The sequence below is a fragment of the Leucoraja erinacea genome, chromosome 8, assembly GCF_028641065.1.
Source record: "Leucoraja erinacea ecotype New England chromosome 8, Leri_hhj_1, whole genome shotgun sequence".
Lineage (NCBI taxonomy): Eukaryota > Metazoa > Chordata > Chondrichthyes > Rajiformes > Rajidae > Leucoraja > Leucoraja erinaceus.
The window spans coordinates 6,685,509-6,705,921 of NC_073384.1; the positions used below are offsets into that span (position 1 = coordinate 6,685,509).

At 46.7% G+C, this 20,413-nt stretch overlaps 1 protein-coding gene across 1 annotated transcript in view; it reads right to left on the reverse strand.

Annotated features, from left to right (window-relative positions):
- LOC129699279 (synaptosomal-associated protein 25-A-like) overlaps positions 1–20,413 on the reverse strand; it is a 110,198-nt gene that overhangs the window by 12,132 nt on the left and 77,653 nt on the right. The window contains 2 exon segments of the mRNA XM_055638931.1: positions 5,157–5,274; positions 11,566–11,614. Coding sequence (XP_055494906.1) covers positions 5,157–5,274; positions 11,566–11,614 — 167 coding nt within the window.

Consider the following 20,413-nt stretch of genomic DNA (forward strand, 5'->3'; position numbering starts at 1 on the left):
GGAAAAGCCTTGGAGAAACCCTTGTACCGTGGGCGGTAGAAGGAAACGGGGAAACACATTCAAGGGCCTGTCGCACTTGGCGATTTTTTTCGGCGACTGCCGGTATCATTGACAGTGACGAATCAGGTCACTGGAAATTTGGTGGCGTAACGACGTATTCACGCGCGGTATTTTTTTTTTTTTTCAAGTGTCGCGACATTTTTTTTGTCGCCGCTGGATTTCGAAGCGTTAAAAATCTTTCGGCGACACTGATATGACGCCAGCAGTCTCGCCGGTAAAAATCGGCAAGTGGGACATGCCCTTCAGGCAGCTCCAGCTCTCTGTTGGTACACTTGAACAGGGTGCTCTAGCGGTAACGGAAGTGGTGACTGGTCAGGGATACATGTTGATAGACACAAAATGCTGGAGTAACTCAGCGGGACAGGCAGCATCTCTGGAGAGAAGGAATGGCCTGAGGATGGGTCTTGACACGGACGCTGCCTGTCCCGCTGAGTCACTCCAGCATTTTGCGTCTACCTTCGGTGTAAAGCAGCATCTGTAGTTCCTTCCTACACAAGAATACAGGTAGAATGGATCTCTGACAGAGGGGTAATATTGGACGGGGGAGGCAGAAGATTATTAAGCAGAACCCGAGACAGTTAATCGAGAGCAGGCTGAAAGAAAAGGTGACTTGTACAACCAGTGTGAACTAGAATATAAATGTAAAGACCCATTCTCATCCGTGCTGTCGACAATAGCATATAAATCACGGCACTGCTGCAGTGTCAGGCCTCTGAGATGTGCAGCATAATGCTTGTGTTAGAAAGTCACTCTGCTTTTCCTGAAGCTTTACTTTCCAGCACCTAGACAAATAAAAGGTGACTGATTCTCCAACGGCATGTTGGGGGGGTGAGATTTGATTTGGACTGGCCTGCAAAAACATGCACCATCAGCCTGCCCTAGAACTCTTCCATTGCTCTTGATCAGGTCAACAATTGTGGGTAAACAATGACATAGACTTGGTGGCATTGGCTTTGTCTGTTTGCACTATTATTGTTTGTTTGTTTTTATGTGTATGTATGTGTGTGTGTGTGTATATACTGTATATGTACATATGTGTGTATGTGTGTGTGTTTATATGTATGTATATATATGTATATGTGTGTGTATACATTTTTATATATATATCTGAAGGGTCTCGACCCAAAACGTCACCTATTCCTTCGCTCCATAGATGCTGCCTCACCCGCTGAGTTTCTCCAGCATTTTTATCTACCTTCGATTTTTCCAGCATCTGCAGTTCCTTCCTAAACATATATATGTGTGTGTGTGTGTGTATATGTATATGTGTATGTATATATATATATATGTATGTGTGTGTGTGTGTGTGTGTGTGTATGTGTGTGTGTGTATATATATATTTCTGTGTGTGTGTATATGTGTGTGTGTGTGTGTGTGTGTGTGTGTGTGTGTGTGTGTATGTGTGTGTGTGTGTATATATATGTGTGTGTGTGTATGTATATGTATATGTGTATATATATATGTATGTGTGTGTATATAATATATATGTGTGAGTACATGTATATGTGTATATATGTGTATATATGTGTGTGTTTGTGTGTGTGTATATATGTGTATGTATATGTATGCTCCTGCGAGTAAGAATGTCATTGTCTATCTGGGACATATGGCAATAAAACACTCTTGCCTTTCTCTCTCTCTCCCTCTTTCCTGGGGTGGAAATGTCAAATACAAGAGGGCAAAGCTTTAAGGTGAGAGGGGCAAAGTTTAAAGGAGAGACGTGGGGCAATGGTGTTTACTAAGAGGGTGGCGGGAGCCTTGAGTGTGTTGCCGGGAGCGGAGGTGGAGGCAGATGTGACGGTGGTGTTTAAGAGACTGTTGGATGGGCACATGGATATGCATGGATATGCAGGGATATGGGGGGGGATGTGGATTATATGCCAGCAGAAAAGAGATGGCCTTGGCATCTTGTTCGGCACAGATATATTGTGGGCTGTAGGACCTGTTCCTGTGCTGTACTGTCCTCTGTTATGTGTTAAATGACAAGGCAGCCTTTTACTATTTTCCTAATGCAATTCTGCCAGATAGTTTGGAATCGGAGGTCAATACTGGGTGTTGGAGATGGGTTAAAAAGAAGGCTGGTTCTGTCTTCATGAGGTTGAGTGAAAAACAAACACCACACGGACAGCAGCCGAGGTCAGGATCGAACCGACGGCTCTGGGCCTGTACTCGTTGGGGTTTAGAAGGATGAAGGGAGATCTTATTGAAACTTTTTTCGTTTAAGAAGGAACTGCAGATGCTGGAAAATCGATGGGTACACAAAAAAGCTGGAGAAACTCAGCGGGTGCAGCAGCATCTATGGAGCGTAGGAAATGGGCAACGTTTCGGGCCGAAACGTTGCCCATTTCCTACGCTCCATAGATGCTGCTGCACCCGCTGAGTTTCTCCAGCTTTTTTGTGTCCCTTCTTATTGACACATACTGAATAATGAAAGGTCTGGAGAGTGTGGATGTGGGGGAAGATGTTTCCACCACTGGGAGAGTCTAGGACCAGAGAGCTCAGCCTCAGAATTAAAGGACGTACCTTTAGAATGGAGATGAGGATGAATGTCTGTTGTCAGAGGGTGGTGAATCTGTGGAATTCATTGCCACAGACGGCTCTGGAGGCCAAGTCATTGGGTATTTTTAAAACGGAGATGGATAGGTTCCTGGTTAGTACGGGGGTCACAGGTTATGGGGAGAAGGCAGGAGAATGAGGCTGAGGATGGGGAAAATAGATCAGCCATTATTGAATGGCAGAGCAGACCCAATGGGCTGAATGGCCTAATTCTGCTCCTATGCCTTCTGGTCTTATGGTCTTCACTGATACAGATAAGGAGCAAAATATTATTTTGTTCAATCCTCCTGCGTCCAATGTTTAATTGGTACTTGGTGAAGGGTTGCCAAGATGATTCCTGATGCTGGTCAGAGCTACTGAAGCGTGTACCGACAGTCCAATGATTCCAATTAGAGTCTCATCAGCATCCTGTCACAAGGAAGTGGGTATGTGTAATAGGTCTTGGGTCTGCCTGTGACATGAATGAAGAATGACATGAAAATAAGACACCAAATGCTGGAGTAACTCAGCGGGTCAGGCAGCATTGCTGGACAACATGGGTAGGTGACGTTTCTAGTCGAGACCCTTCTTCAGACTGGGTCCCAACCCCGAAACGCCAACCATCCATGTTCTCCAGACAGGCTGCCTGGACCTGCTGAGTTACTCCAGTGCTTGGTGTCTTTTTTTTGTGTAAAGCAGCATCTGCAATTCCTTGTGTCTCCAAAATATAGTTGGGATTCATCTGAGGTGGGATCTGGATCTGGATCTGGATCAGGATCTGGATCAGGATCTGGATCTGGGTCAGGGTCAGGGTCAGGGTCAGGGTCAGGGTCAGGGTCTGGATCTGGATCATTAAATGATACCAATCTTCATTGGTATCATTTAAAAATAAATTGGATAGGCATATGGATGAGAAGGGAATGGAGGGTTATGGTATGAGTGCAGGCAGGTGGGACTAAGGGGAAAAAAAATTTGTTCGGCACGGACTTGTAGGGCCGAGATGGCCTGTTTCCGTGCTGTAATTGTTATATGGTTATATGGTTATATGGATCTGGATCAGGATCTGGATCAGGATCTGGATCAGGATCTGGATCAGGATCTGGGTCAGGATCTGGATCAGTATCCGGATCTGGGTCAGGGTCAGGGTCAGGGTCAGGGTCAGGGTCATCAGGATCTGGGTCAGGGTCTGGATCAGTATCCGGATCAGGATCTGGATCTGGGTCAGGGTCAGGGTCAGGATCTGGATCTGGATCTGGATCAGGATTAGGATCAGGGCTTTGTTGTCATCCTGCGGGTGGCACAGTGGCAGAGTTGCTGCCTCACAGCTCCAGGTTCGATCCTGACCTCGGGTGCTGTCTGCACGGAGTTTGCACGTTCTCCCTGTGGCCACGTGCGTTTTCTCCAAGCGCTCCATTTTCCTCCCATACTCCAAAGACGCACAGGTTTGCAGGTTAAATGCAACGGCAAAAATTGTAAATTGTCCCTGGTGTTTTATCGGCTAGCTAGTGTACGGGGTGATCGCTGGTCGGCACGGACTCAGCGGTCCAAAGGGCCTGTTTCCACGCTGTATATCTGATGTCTAAATATTTAATAATCCAAGTAAACTTAAAGTAAAGCTTTTCACTGTACCCCGGCTGACGTGCCAATACATCAAACCAAACGGAACTGAACTCTCTTCATTTTTAGATGCTAATTTGTTATCAAGCATGGTTCAGAATTCAATGTTTGGGGGTGACAATCTATTACAGCATTACTGCACATGGTCAGACCCTGGTGGTAAGTCTACATGCTCAAATAATAGATTATTACATAACGTACAAGAACACACTCAGGCATTAAACAGATTGGTGGTAATAAACATGCGGGGCAACAAGACTTTTCATAAAATGGTGGTGGTGCGGTGGCCACGGAGGAGCGGAGGAGGCTGTTTGATTTACGTGAACTTTTCTGCTGGAAAATTACATTGGGACAGTGTGGTCCTTTCAGGGAAGGTCAAGTTTGGCCATATTCTTCCCACATACTTTTTGCTTTTCGTTGTTTCCTTTTGTGTGGCGGACATTTCAACATGCGACGCGTTCAAAATGGACCCCAACGTGCTAAGATCCACCGCATCATACGCGAACGCGCTCGCGGCAAGGCACCGTCACGTGACACAACGGCGTGTTGCGCGTAAAAAGTGGTGCCATCCGTGGACTGATGGGTGAAATGCTGCCAAAACCGAGTGTGTTCCAGTAATACTCTATTATTTTGGGTTGCCGTCTATAAGTTGGCATCAAGCGGGTATACTGAGCATGCAGGAGTATCTCTTAGAGAGAGGTCAAAGATGGTTGTGTCTTTTCTGCAGCATGCCTGATTTCTTTATGCATTAGATCGATCCGAGAGCCTACACTATGAAATGGTTGCCGGTATTTATTATTATTAATATTATTATTATTCTGCATATTGCACGCTCATCCTCCCTCTATTGCCGAATGTGGATGAGCTGCACAAGGCATAACTGGAGCCTTGGGTGCTCAGAAGCTTTTGACAAGCAGGCAAGCAGTCAAGCAGACAGCACCTACTTGTTGCATGGACAGGCACAAAGACCACAGAACTTTCCTAGATCTGTCAAATTCTTTTCTGCCTCCTTCATATCCTTATTGATTTGGTCCATTCCTTCCTCGATGCGTTCCATTTGCTCTGGTTGAACACAAGATGGGGTTTTGTTTTTTACATACACATATATATATAAATCGCCACACATTGAAGCAGATGAGAAAGAAAGGACATATAGGGGGTGGGGAAAAAAAAAGACAATTTCAAATAAGGATAGAAACTTTTCAGACATTCACTGCAACAACTGGACACTCCACAGCAGGGCTGCGTACCCAGTACCTACTTGTTACATGGACATATGAAAAGGCCACAGCATTTCCCTAAATCTTTTAATGTTTTCTCAGCTTCCTTCATGTCTTGGTTGATATGGTTCATGCCATCTTCAACACGGTCAAGTTGTTCTGGTCAGGATAAAGGGATGATAGTAGTGCAATGAATTTTGGTTTTGCATTGAGCCGGAAAAACATGAATAATGTCGGTGTCGATTAAAGTTATGAATGGCAAAGAAAATGTTCTCTACTTCGATACATTGTTCCCATTACTACATGCATACTGAATGCTGGCCCAAAGTACTTGTCGACGCTGGACCTAAAAAGGAGATCAGTTGTTAAATTGTCAACGTTTGCCACGCGATCGAATGCTCATAATGACTGCTCTGAAAGTTAGCACCACGCTGCTGGAGTAGAAATCTTCAGCAATTCTTCGATAGGGAGCTCGACCTTCCCCGTTACGCTTTTTGCTGAGGAGATACGGCGCAGAAACGGGACCTTCGGCCCCACCGGGAGCGCCATCCTACACGCACGAGGGACATGTTTTACAATTTTACCAAAGCCAATTAACCTTCAGGCCTGCACGTCTTTGAAGTGTGGGAGGAAACCGGACGGAGCACCCGGGGAAATCCCGCGCAGGTCACGGGAAGAACGTGCAAACTCCGTGCAGGCAGCGATCGAACCTGGGTCTCTGGCGATGTGAGGCAGCAACTCTACCATTGCTCCACCGCACCTCCCAATTGTTGTTCCATTTGCCATGACTCCTTCTGCATCCACTCGAGTTAATTAATTAACAATAGCCCAAGGAAATAGTTTAGGGAGTACCACTTTGGAGACGGGAGTGTAATATTTAGTTCATGTTTAGAGATCGAGCACGGAAACAGGCCCTTTGGTCCACCACGACCTCGTAGACAAGCGATCCCTGCACACTAACACTATCAGAGATGATTCCCGAGGATGTTGTAAGGACTAGAGGGTCTGAGTTATAGGGAGAGGCTGAGTAGACTGGGACTCTATTCCTTGGAGCGCAGGAGGATGAGGGGGATCTTTTAGAGGTGTACAAAATCATAAGAGGAATAGATCAGGTATTTAAGAAGGAACTGCAGATGCTGGAAAATGGAAGGGACACAAAAACGCTGGAGAAACTCAGCGAGTGCAGCAGCATCTATTGAGCGAAGGAAATAGGCAACGTTTCGGGCCGAAACCCTTCTTCAGACTGATGGGGGTGGGGGGAGGCAGGGAGAAGAAAGGAAAAAGGAGGGGTAGGAGTCTGAGGGCTGAGGGAGAGATAGGAAGGGGAGGAGACAGCAAGGGCTAACAGAATTGGGAGAATTCAATGTTCATGCCCGCAGGATGCAGACTCTCCAAGCGGAATACGAGGTGCTGTTCCTCCAATTTCCGGTGTTGCTCGCTCTGGCCATGGAGGAGACCCAGGACAGAGAGGACTGATACGGAATGGGAGGGGGAGTTGAAGTGCTGGGCCACCGGGAGATCAGGTTGGTTATTGCGGACTGAGCGGAGTTGTTGGGCGAAACGATCGCCAAGCCTACGCTTGGTCTCACCGATATAGATCAGCTGACATCTAGAGCAGCGGATGCAATAAATGAGGTTGGAGGGGGTGCAGGTGAACCTCTGTCGCACCTGGAACGACTGCTTGGGTCCTTGAATGGAGTCGAGGGGGGGGGGGTAAAGCGACAAGTGTAGCATTTCCTGCGGTTGCAACGGAAAATGTTCGGGGAAGTGGTGGTGCGGGAGGGAAGGGAAGAATTGACAAGGGAGTTGCGGAGGGGGCGGTCTTTGAGGAAGGCAGACATGGGGGGAGATGGGAAGATGTGGCGAGTGGTGGGGTCACGTTGGAGGTGGCGAAACTGACGGAGGATTACTTGTTGTATGTGACGACTGGTGAAAGGTGAGGACCAGGGGGACTCTGCCCTTGTTGCGAGTGGGGGATGGGGAGAGAGAGCAGTGTTACGGGGAATGGAGGAGACCCTGGTGCGAGCCTCATCTATAGTAGGGGAGGGGAACTCCCGTTCCCTGAAGAATGAGGACATTTGCGATGCCCTGGTGTGGAACACCTCATCCTGGGAGCAGATGCGGCGTAGACGGAGGAATTGGGAATCGAGGAGCAGAGGACACAGGTTCAAGGTAAAGGGGAAAAGATTTAATAGGAATCCGAGGGGTAACTTTTTCACACAAAGGGTGGGGGGTGTATGAAACAAGCTCCCAGAGCAGGTAGTTGAGGCAGGGACTATCCCAACGTTTAAGAAACAGTTGGACAGGTACATGGATAGGACAGGTTTGAAGTGATATGGACTAAGTGCAGGCAGGTGGGAATAGTGTAGCTGGGACCTGTTGGCAAGTTGGGCTATGGGCCTGTTTCCACACTGTATCACTCTCTATGACACTATGACCTCCAAAGCCACCAACCTTGTCGTTCCCCAGCCCCGCACCGCCTGTCTCTATCTCTGCCCCAAAGTTTACAATCTGCCCTGGCAGGCCCATTGTTTCTGCCTGCTCCTGCCCCACTGAACTCATCTCCACCCACCTTGGTTCCATCCCCTCCCCCTTCCCAGTTCTCCCACCAGTCTTACTGTCTCCGACTACACTCTATCTCTGTCCCGCCCCCCTCCCCCGACATCAGTCTGAAGAAGGGTCTCCATCCGAAACGTCACTCATTCCTTCTCTCCAGAGATGCTGCCTGTCCCACTGAGTTACTCCAGCATTTTGTGTCTGTCTTCCTTCCAACCTACATCTGTGACACCTCACAACTCTTCAATAACTTCCAATGTCTAGGCCCCCATTTGTCAAGTAAGAATTTCATTGTTGTCTACTGGGACATTTGACAATAAAACACTCTTGACTCTTATCTCATCTTTACCATGGAAGTCCAGACCCTTTTTAATTTAGTTTAGTTTAGTTTAGAGATACTGCATGGAAACAGGCCCTTCGGCCCACCGGGTCCGTGCCGACCAGCGATCCCCGCACACTAATACTATCCTGCACCCGCTAGGGACAATTTCCACATTTACCAAGCCGATTAACCTACAAACTTTGGAGTGCGGGAGGAAACTGAAGATCTCGGAGAAAACCCACGCAGGTCACGGGGAGAACGTACAGACTCCGTACAGACAGCACCCGTAGTCGGGATCGAACCCGGGTCTTCGGCGCTGCATTCGCTGTAAGGCAGCAACTCTACCGCTGGGCCACTGTGACCGCCTAACTACACCTCCCTCTACACCTCCATCTCCCACCAGGAAGGTCTTCCAGCCCTCCAGTTCTTGGAGTCCGAAGAAGGGTCCCAATCCTAAACGTCACCCATCCATGTCCTCCGGAGATGTTGCCTGACCAATTGGTCTACTCCAGCATCTTTGTGCCCTTTCATGGAATTATTTAACGGCTGTGTCGCTGGCCATAAAATACTCTTACTTTGCACTTACTTTACAATTTACTTGGCACATTTTGCCCGATGTGAGTCAAGGGTGCCATCAGCACCTCTGAGTTTATAACCTTATTGATATTCCTGGAGGATGAGGTGTCGCAGTTTCACAGACGCATTTAACATTTGGAGCCATTGAGTCCGGGGAGTCAAGAATTCAGGAGCATTCTGTACAGGAATGAAATGTTAGGACAGTCCTTGGCCCGTGAAAATAAACGGAAATGCCAGGTATTTGATTAGCGAGAAAATCGAAACATATCATTTTCAGATTTTCTTAGCAGTGTCTCAGTACCATACAGTTCCTTCCCAGCTGTTTGCTCACCAGGTTGTAGGAAAGCCATTGTCAAGCTGGAAAGGGTGCAGAGAAGATTTTCGAGGATGTTGCCAGGACTCAAGGGCCTGAGTTCTCGGGAGAGGTTGAGCAGACTAGGACTTTATTCCTTGGAGCGCAGGAGGAATGAGGGGTGATCTTATCAAGGTTTATACGATCGTGAATTTAGAAGATTGAGGGGGGATCTTATAGAGACTTACAAAATTCTTAAGGGGTTGGACAGGCTAGATGCAGGAAGATTGTTCCCGATGTTGGGTAAGTCCCGAACAAGGGGTCACAGTTTAAGGATAAGGGGGAAATCTTTTAGGACCGAGATGAGAAAAACTTTTTTTCACACAGAGAGTGGTGAATCTCTGGAACTCTCTGCCACAGAAGGTAGTTGAGGCCACAGTTCATTGGCTATATTTAAGAGGGAGTTAGATGTGCCCCTTGTGGCTAAAGGGATCAGGGGGTATGGAGAGAAGGCAGGTACGGGATACTGAGTTGGATGATCAGCCATGATCATATTGAATGGCGGTGCAGGCTTGAAGGGCCGAATGGCCTACTCCTGCACCTATTTTCTATGTTTCTATGTTTCTATGTGAGAGGAATAGATCGGGTGGATACACGGAGTCTTTTACACAGTGACTTTTATGCGGAGTAAGGGAATTGTGAACCAGAGGACATGGGTTTAAGGCGAGATGGGGGGGGGGAATTTAGTAGGAAGCTGAGGGGTATCTTTTTTACACCAAGGATGGTGGGTTTACGGAGCGAGCTGCCAGAGGAGGTAGGTACTATCGCAATGTTTAGGAAGCATTTGGACAGGTACATGGGCAGGATATGATATGAGGGATATGGGCCATCCACAGGCAGGAGGGAACTTGAGCAGACAAATAGACGATCGAACCCGGGTCTCTGGCGCTGTAGGGCAGCAACTCTACCGCTGCGCCACCCTGCCACCCATTTGTTGCTAGGCGCTTTAGAATGACTGGGAAAGATTTGTGTACTGAGACGATTTTCTCTTGGCAAGTCTCTATGGCCTGAAATGTTTACGGTTTCTCAAGGGGGGGGGAGGGGAAGGACCCCTTTCCCTCTCTTCTTGTACCGACCAAATAGCATTAGATAATCCTGCGCATGGGTCTTCCTGTTCAGCCTTAGCACGTTTAGCGGGGAGGAAAAAATCGGGAGAAATCAGCAAAACAAAGAAACATTTCTATCTGCAGAAGTTAGTTCACATGAGTAAGACAATCTTCACAGCAGCTTTTTTGAACAGAATACCCAGCAATTATACTGTTAAATAACTTTCATCAAAAAACAATTTGTTATAGGTAGACAAAAAAGCTGGAGAAACTCAGCGGGTGAGGCAGCATCTATGTAAGGAAGGAATAGGCGACCTTTCGGGTCGAGGCCCTTCTTCAGACTGAAGAAGGGTCTCGACCCAAAACGTCACCTATTCCTTCGCTCCATAGATGCTGCCTCACCCGCTGAGTTTCTCCAACTTTTTTGTCGACCTTAGATTCTTCCGGTGTCTGCAGTTCTTTCTTAAACAGTTTGTTATTGGGCCTCGTGTCTTCACGGTTTGGAAGTGAAGTCAGCAAACTTTGACTTTTGAGTGTTAATATTCAACTAAAAAAATCCAAGGATTTAAAATCATCCACCCTCCACCGTTCTCCCCACAAATTGTCACTTGAGAACATCAACACTCTTATCATTTCTGAAAATTTGTTTATGAATATTCTATTTCTGAAAACTTATCGCATTGAACAAGTTTGAAACATTTTATTTTAAAATAAAAACTCAACATTTTATTTCTGAAGATGTATGTTTCTGAAAAGTTTTATATAAAATTAAAAGTAAAATAAAAATTGAAAATGTTATTTCTGAAAAGTGATATTTCTGAAAATGTATATAAGATCATAAGTGATAGGAGCAGAATTAGGCCATTCAGCCCATCAAGTCTACTCCGCCATTCACTGATCTATGGCTGATCTATCTCTCCCTCCTAACCCCATTCTCCTAACTTCCCCCCATAACCTCTGACACCCGTACTAATCAGGAATCTATCAATCTCTGCCTTAAAAATATCCACAGACTTGGCCTCTACAGCCGTCCATGGCAAAGAATTCCGCAGATTCACCACCCTCTGACAAAATAAATGTCTCCTCATTTCCTTCCTAAAAAACATCCTTTAATTCTGAGGCTTTGACCTCCAGTCCTAGACTCTCCCACTAGTGGAAATATCTGAAAATATTTTCTGAACGTATTTCTAAAAATTCTGATTTCTGAAAAAATAATCACTTATTAAACAAAAGTTTGTAAGTTAAAATTTCAAAGGACAAATTGAAACGTCTCGATCTTACCTCCTTGTTCATCCAACATGACCAGAGTCCTGATTCCAGCATCTTTACTCTAGTCAACGTGGTCAGGAGAAGGAAGAGGAAAGGAGAGAAAAATCAGTCGGAAAATCGTGTGAAAAGTTGTATCAAAGGAGTGCCATAAATAAGATAGACAATAGACGATAGGTGCAAGAGTAGGCCATTCGGCCCTTCGAGCCAGCACCGCTATTCACTGTGATATAACCATATAATCATATAACAATTTACAGCACGGAAACAGGCCATCTCGACCCTTCTAGTCCGTGCCGAACACGTATTCTCCCCTAATCCCATACACCTGCGTTCAGACCATATCCCTCCATTCCTTTCCCGTCCATATAACTATCCAATTTATTTTTAAATGATAAAAACGAACCTGCCTCCACCACATTCACTGGAAGCTCATTCCACACAGCCACCACTCTCTGAGTAAAGAAGTCCGCCCTCATGTTACCCCTAAACTTCTGTCCCTTAATTCTCAAGTCATGTCCCCTTGTTTGAATCTTCCCTACTCTCAGTGGGAAAAGCTTTTCCACGTCAACTCTGTCTATCCCTCTCATCATCATTTTAAAGACCTCTATCAAGTCCCCCCTTAACCTTCTGCGCTCCAAAGAATAAAGACCTAACTTGTTCAACCTTTCTCTTTCAGTACCCCGTTCCTGCCTTCTGCCCACATCCCCTGATTCCGCTATTTTTATCTAACTCTCTCTTGAAAGCATCCAGAGAATTGGCCTCCACTGCCCTCTGAGGCATAGAATTCCACAGACTCACAACTCTCTCTTGGGGAAAACATTTCTCCTCATCTCAGTCCTAAATGGCCTACCCCTTATTGTTACACTGTGACCCATATCCTTCAATTGATACCTACTCCTGCACCTATTGTCTACTATTCTATGCATTTCCATGTGTATTTACAAGCCATAGACGGCAGTGCAGGCCAAGTCAATGGGTATTTTTAAGGTGGAGATAGATAGGTTTTTGATAAGTACGGGTGTGGGGAGAATTTGAGAGGGAAAGATAGATCAGCCATGATTGAATGGCAGATTGGATTTGTTGGGCCGAATGGCCTAATTCTGCTCCTACAACTTATGAACTTATGAACTTAGGGGACTGACTGTTCCGTTTTTCCAAAGATGCTGTCTGACCCGCTGAGTGCAAATTAGCATCTGCAGTTCCTTCCTATACAAGTATTGGAAATATCCGTCTGTGTGAAGAAGTGGCCCGACCCGAAACGTCCCCTATCTATGTTCTCCAGTGATGCTGCTTGACCCGCTGAGTAAAGGGCCTGTCCCACTTGGGCGTCATTGGTGCGTAATTTACGCGACATCATCTTCACGCGCCAAGTTACGCCCAAGTGGGACAGGCCCTTTACTTGAACATCTGCAATTTATTATTTCCACCTCTGGAATTATCTTACGCTCTCCGAACTCCCTGAATTTCATTGCCGCCCATTTTCGCAACATGCCACATCGACTCGCAATGTTGATATTGGACATTATCTCATCGCAGATACGAGCGAGAATTGATTTCATATGTAAAAGCTTCTCGTTAACTTGTTCCTTAACAATCGCTCATTAAATTTCAGCCAAAATGCTATCCGTTCCAGTACTGCTCAGTGCCATCTATTCATCAGGGCACACATTCGCTACTCACTTCAAGTGGAAGAACTCATGCATTTGTGAACATCGACCACAATGTAACCTTCATTCAATTAATTGGTCAAAAGATTCTTTTGAATTCAATCAATTTGTCTTAACCCCCTTTCCAATCCACTCGATCCAGTGTCATATTTAATCTGTTAATATTATTAAGCAGTAAGTACCCTCCTACATATTATTCATGAACAGTAAAGCACTGCAAGTTGGAAAAGCTTTAATAGATCTATCTATAGCTGTTTCATTATCACCATCATTTGGGGGTATTAATTACATTCCGCCTCCTCAACCAATTTCCTCCCTGTCCCTCCTTCCTGTAGGCATTGTCTTGCACTGCGACAAGAATCATCCTTGACTACAGGGCCATTGTTCATTTGCAGGTTGAGGGAGGTCACCCAGCCCAGCCCAGCCCCTGCTCATCCCCTCGAGGGCCGGAGAATGGGGCCATCGCTGGTCAGCGTGGATTTGTTGGGCCAGAGGGCCTGTGTGATGTTTGGTGGACTGTGTGGGGCGGGATGACCCGTTACTCCTGCGATACACAGTTGTGTATGTAGTTTATCCTGTCCAAAGATACTAGAAAACGAGCACAAAAGTCTGAAGAAGGGTTTCGGCCCGAATCGTTGCTTATTTCCTTTGCTCCATGGATGCTGCTGCACCCGCTGAGTTTCTCCAGCTTTTTTGAGTACCTTCGATTTTCCAGCATCTGCAGTTCCTTCTTGAACAGCCTGTTTCCACGTTGCGTCTCTAAACTCCTTCAAACTAAGATGCCGCCTCAACCGTTGAGTTCCAACCGCACTTTGAGTTTTTCTCAAGATTCCAGCATCTGCAGTTCCTTGTGTCTCTCCACAAATAAAACCCCTTTCCTGTTCTAAGGTTCGTACGTTCTAGCAGCAGAAGGGCGGTCATGATGGCGCAGCGGTAGAGTTGCTGCCTTACAGCACCAGAGACCCGGGTTCAATCCCGACTACGGGTGCTGTCTGTACGGAGTTTGTACGTTCTCCCCGTGACCTGCGTGAGGCCTGGTATTGGGTTGGAACCCTGGATTGCACTGCGCTGATTTTGTACTTTGAGCCCATGGGATGTAATCTTAGAATCATAGAGTCATACAGCGTGTAAACAGGCCCTTCGGCCCAACTTGCCCACACCGACCAACATGTCCCATCTACACCAATCCCACCTGCATGCGTTTGGCCCATATCCCTCCAAACCTGTCTTATCCGTGTGCCTGTCTAACTATTTCTTAAACATTGGGATAGTCCCAGCCTCAGCTACCTCCTCTGGCAGCTTGTTCCATACACCCACCACCCTCTGTGTGAAATGGTCACCCCTTAGATTCCTATTAAATCTTTTGCCCTTCACCTATGTCCTCTGGTCCTCGATTCCCCTACTCTGGGCAAGAGACTCTGTGCATCTACCCGATCGATGCCTCTCATGATTTTAAACACTCTCATGGTTTTATACACTTGTGTATATATATATTTATGCACTGTTTTTTTTTATACAATCCAACTGCATCAGTCTCCACATCCCACCTCCTGCTCCCCCCCCCCCCGAGATTCCCACTCGCTCCCCCATCAGCTTGAGACTTCAAACACGTTACATCTTTCTGCGTCTGCCACCTTCCCTCCTACAGTATATTGCAGTCATAAATCATTGGCGTGCAGGTTTGCCTTCAATAAGTGACAGAGATGCAGATTCTCCGCGCGACGCTTGGCATATGAACGTGCGAACAGATGATGCGTCTGACAACCCGCCGGGCTGATTCACACCCTCCCAGTAATCGTGTGGTTCTTCGTCGGTTTCGACTTTAGACTTCAGAGAATACAGCGCGGAAGCAGGCCCTTCGGCCCATCGAGTCCGTGCCACCCTGCGATCATATCGAACACTATGGGCAATTTACAATTTGCAGAAGCCAATTAATCTACAACCTTTAGTTTAGTTTAGTTTATTCGTCGTTGCGTGTACCGAGGTACAGTGAAAAGCTTTTGTTGCGTGCTAACCAGTCAGCGGAAAGATGATACATGATTACAATCGAGCCGTTCATAGAAACATAGACAATAGGTGCAGGAGGAGGCCATTCGGCCCTTCGAGCCAGCACCGCCATCCATTTTGATCATGGCTGATCGTCCCCAATCAATAACCCGTGCCTGCCTTCTCCCCATATCCCTTGATTCCACCAGCCCCCAGAGCTCTAACTAACTCTCTCTTAAATCCATCCAGTGATTTGGCTTCCACTGCCCTCTGCCACAAATTTACAACTCTCTGGATGAGAACATTCTTTTCTCACATCAATCTTAAATGGACTCCCCTTTATTCTAAGACTGTGGCCCATGGTTCTGGACAATAGACAATAGGTGCAGGAGTAGGCCATTCAGCCCTTCGAGCCAGCACCGCCATTTAATGTGATCATGGCTGATCATCCCCAATCAGTACCCCGTTCCTGCCTTCTCCCCATATTCCCAGATCGCTATTTTTAAGAGCCCTATCTAGCTCTCTCTTGAAAGCATCCAGATAACCTGCTTCCACCACCCTCTGAGGCAGAGAATTCCACAGACTCACCACTCTCTGTGAGAAAAAGTGTTTCCTCGTCTCTGTTCTAAATGGCTTACTCCTTATTCTTAAACTGTGGCCCCTGGTTCTGGACTCCCCCAACATAGGGAACATGTTTCCTGCCTCTAGCGTGTCGAAACCCTTAACAATCTTATATGTTTCAATGAGATGCCCTCTCATCCTTCTAAACTCCAGAGTGTACAGTGTTCAGATAAATGAGGAAGGGAATAATGTTTAGTGCAAGATAAAGTTCAATAAAATCCGATTCAAGATAGCCCGAGAGACTAGAATGAGGTGGATAGTAGTTCAGCACTGCTCTCTGGTTGTGTTAGGATGGTTCAGTTGCCTGATAACAGCTGGGAAGAAACTGACCCTGAATCTGGAGGTGTGCGTTTTCACGTTTCTGTACCTCTTGCCTGACGTGAGAGGGTGAGACAGGTCCTTGATGATGCTGCTGGCCTTGTCGAGTCAGCGTGAGGTGTAAATGGAGTCTATGGAAGGATGTATTGGATCCTTGTCTGTGAAGCCTGTTCTGGTTCACATGTCGTCCCACTCCCTACACACTTGGGGCAATTTACAGAGGGCCAATTAACACGTCTTTGGGATACGGGGGAAAAAAACGGAGCACCTGGAGGAAACAGGGAGAACGTGCAAACTCTACACACACAGACAGCAGCCGAGGTTAGGATTGAACCAGGGTCCCTTGGTGCTGTGAGGCAGCGGCTCTACCAGTTGCGCCACTGTATCGCCACTAATTGCTGCAAGGAAGCGCAGTTGACATGGTCATGGCTACTTGGGCAAATTGTCCCAATCACACCCTGATATTAAAACGTCCAAAGAAAAGAGCTCTGGGTCCTAATTTGTGCTTTTAAAAATTGAACCTTGCTGTGTAATGTTCAAACTCCTTAATAATTTGGGAAAATAATAATCCAGGAATGTTGCTGACGGCTGTGAAGGGCAGGTTTTGGGGTATTTTGAGGGTATTCTTAATGAATAAGCAGAGATAGATAGATTCTTGATTAGTACGGGTGTCAGGGGTTACGGGGAGAAGGCAGGAAAATGGGGTTGAGAGAGAAAGATAGGTCAGCCATGATTGAATGGCGGAGTAGACTCGACGGGCCGAATGGCCCAATTCTGCTCCTGTGTCATATGAACATGAACCATTATGAATCGTTAGTCAAATTCAAAGCAATGACAATATAATAATTAAGTAGATTCCGGTGACAGAATTAGAAGTTTGAAAAACGACACAGAAAAAAACATCAAAGATAGACACAAAATGCTGGTGTAACTCAGCGGGTCGGGCAGCATCTCTGGTGATAAATGAATAGGTGACGTTTCAGTTCAGAGCTGTTTGCAGTCATAGGAGGAATAATAGTTGGGAGATTGGAGGGGCAGAATAAATTTAATTGAACTTAATTTAGTCCATAAAACTGTGCACCATTTGACAGTGGACTTTTAGTTTAGTTTAGAGATGCAGCGAGGAAACAGGCACTTCGGCCCAACAAGTCCGCACAGACCAGCGATCTCCACACATTAACATTATCCTACACTGGGGACATCTTTTTTTATATATTTACCAAGCCAATTAACCTACAAACCTGTATGTCTTTGGAGTGTGGGAGCAAACCAAAGTTCTTGGAGAAAACCCACGCAGGTCACGGGGAGAACGTACAAACTCCATACAGACAGCACCCGTAGTCAGGATCGAACCCGGGTCTCTGGCACTGTAAGGCAGCAACTCTACCGCTGCGCCTCCGAGCCAGGTATAATAAGAGATGACCAAGTATATTACTCGGGAAATAGGCACATAGTTCTGGAGTAACTCAGCGGGCCAGGCTGCATCTCTGGAGAAAAAGAATAGGTGACGTTTCAGGTCGAGACACAAAAATATCTGTATCTGCGAATGGTATGTTAGCAGTCATAGCAGCGAATGGTATGTTAGCATTCATAGCAAAAGGATTTGAGTATAGGAGCAGGGAGGTTCTACTGCAGTTGTACAGGGTCTTGGTGAGACCACACCTGGAGTATTGCGTACAGTTTTGGTCTCCTAATCTGAGGAAAGACATTCTTGCCATAGAGGGAGTGCAGAGAAGGTTCACCAGAATGATTCCTGGGATGACAGGACTTTCGTATGAAGAAAGACTGGATAGACTCGGCTTGTTCTCGCTAGAATTGAGAAGATGGAGGGGGGATCTTATAGAAACTTACAAAATTCTTAAGGGGTTGGACAGGCTAGATGCAGGAAGATTGTTCCCGATGTTGGGGGGAGTCCAGAACAAGGGGTCACAGTTTAAGGATAAGGGGGAAGTCTTTAAGGACCGAGATGAGAAAAACATTTTTCACACAGAGAGTGGTGAATCTGTGGAATTCTCTGGAATTAGTGGAGGCCAGTTCATTGGCTATATTTAAGAGGCAGTTAGATGTTGCCCTTGTGGCTAAAGGGATCAGGGGGTATGGAGAGAAGGCAGGTACAGGATACTGAGTTGGATGATCAACCATGATCATATTGAATGGCGGTGCAGAATGGCCGAATGGCCTTCTACTGCTATGTCTTTCTTCGGGTTTAAACCACCATCTGCCGTTCCTTCCCACAGAAAAACAATGCATCTCTTATTTACATCAATGATGTATCGTTCAGCTGCTTCCCAGTGCTACCATCATTTCACATACAGACATCTCAGCTGAGGGTTCCGCTATCAACCCAAGAGATGCAACTAATCAACCTGACCTTCCTGTTGTTGCAAACTTTGAAATTCACAGAATGAATCTTGTAAGCCCAGTCATTAAGACGGGATGGAAGATTGCAACCTTCACGTGGTCCACCCTGTTTCGACTAATGCAATCAACCTGACATGCGCAAACAAAAGATCAAATAGAACAAGTGTTTCAGAAGGAACTGCAGATGCGGGAGAATCGAAGGTACACAAAAAAGCTGGAGAAAACTCAGCGGGTGCAGCAGCATCTATGGAGCGAAGGAAATAGGCAACGTTTCGGGCCGAAACCCTTCTTCAGACTGATGGGGGGGGGGGGGGGGGGGGGGGGAGAAGAGAACAAGGCAGGGCTGTAGGTTAACCTGGCGGAACAGGCAGAGTTGAGCTGGGTTTAGCGCTGCTTCTCTGCGCTGGCTGTGAGCCTGGGGGTTAAGCTCCCGTCTGAATCCCGACGTCTCTGGCCACCCCCGGGTAGGAGGGGGGGAAATCGGGACAGCGCCGGAGACCCGGCCGGGATCGATCCTGGCTGTGGATGAGGCACGTCTCCCTCCTCCAATCACCGCACTCTATCCTTAGTCCTACCCTCCCCCCCCACTCCTCCCTCCTCCAATCATCGCGCTGATTCATGTCCCGCCCCCATTGCCTGCTGACCGACGCCCCTCTCGTCCAATCGGCGCCCTCGATCGGCAGTCCCACCCCCACTGTCTCGCGGAAAGCGGAGATTTCGCCGGGTTTTAAAATCCAGATCACAAAAACTTGGGGGGGATCGTCCCCCACCTCTCAAAACAGAGGGGGGACATGTCCCTCCTGCTCCCCCCCCCCGGGATTTCACCCCTTGTATTGTATTGTATTCAAATTTATTGTCATTGTCTCAATTAGAGACAACAAAATGAATTTCCCTTTACAGTCAGTATCATAAAAATAAATAAATAATAAATATTAAAACATATTAAAATAGAATTTAAAAAAAAGCATAAACACAGAAAGTCCACGACACAACACAGTGGCACCAAGGTGAGGATGGCACCATAGTCCAGCCAGCCTCCCTGCAGGTAAGTGCAGTGTAAACTGAACAGTAGAGACATGGAACTGCAGATTATGGGCCAAATACAGGCAGGTGGGACTAGTGTAGATGGGACACCTTGGTCAGCATGGGCGAGTTGGGCCGAAGGGCCTTTTTGCATGCTTTGTGACTATGACTCCATGAATCTGTACTGTTATAGACAATAGACAATAGATGCAGGAATAGACCATTCGGCCCTTCGAGCCAGCACCGCCATTCATTATTATCATGGCTGATCATCCCCAATCAGTACCCTGTTCCTGCCTTCTCCCCGTATCCCCTGACTCGGCTATTTATATATTATCCTCACTTTGTTGGAAGGAACTGCAGATGTTTAAACCGAAGATAGACACAAAATGCTGGAGTAACTCAGCGGGCCAGGCAGCATCTCTGGAGAGAAGGAATGGGTAATGTTTTGACGTGATTAAGAAGGAACTGCAGATGCTGGAAAAATCGAAGGTAGACAAAAATGCTGGAGAAACTCAGCGGGTGTGGCAGCATCTATAGAGCAAACCCAGCGCAAATTGGAGGAGCAGCAACTCATATTTCACTTGGGTAGTTTACACCCCAGCGGTATGAACATTGACCTCCAATTTCAGGTAGTCCTTGCTTTCTCCCTCCTTCCCCTCCCCTTCCCAGCTCTCCCACAAGCCTACTGTCTCTACCTCTTCCTTTCTTTTTCCCGACCCCCCACCCCCGCCCCCGACTGGTCTGAAGAAGGCTCTCGACCCGAAACGTTGCATATTCCTTCCCTCTATATTGCTGCCTCACCTGCTGAGTTTCTCCAGCATTTTTTGTCTACCTTTTAACCTGATTAGTTCAGTTCAGTTTAGTTTAGTTTCCAGATACAG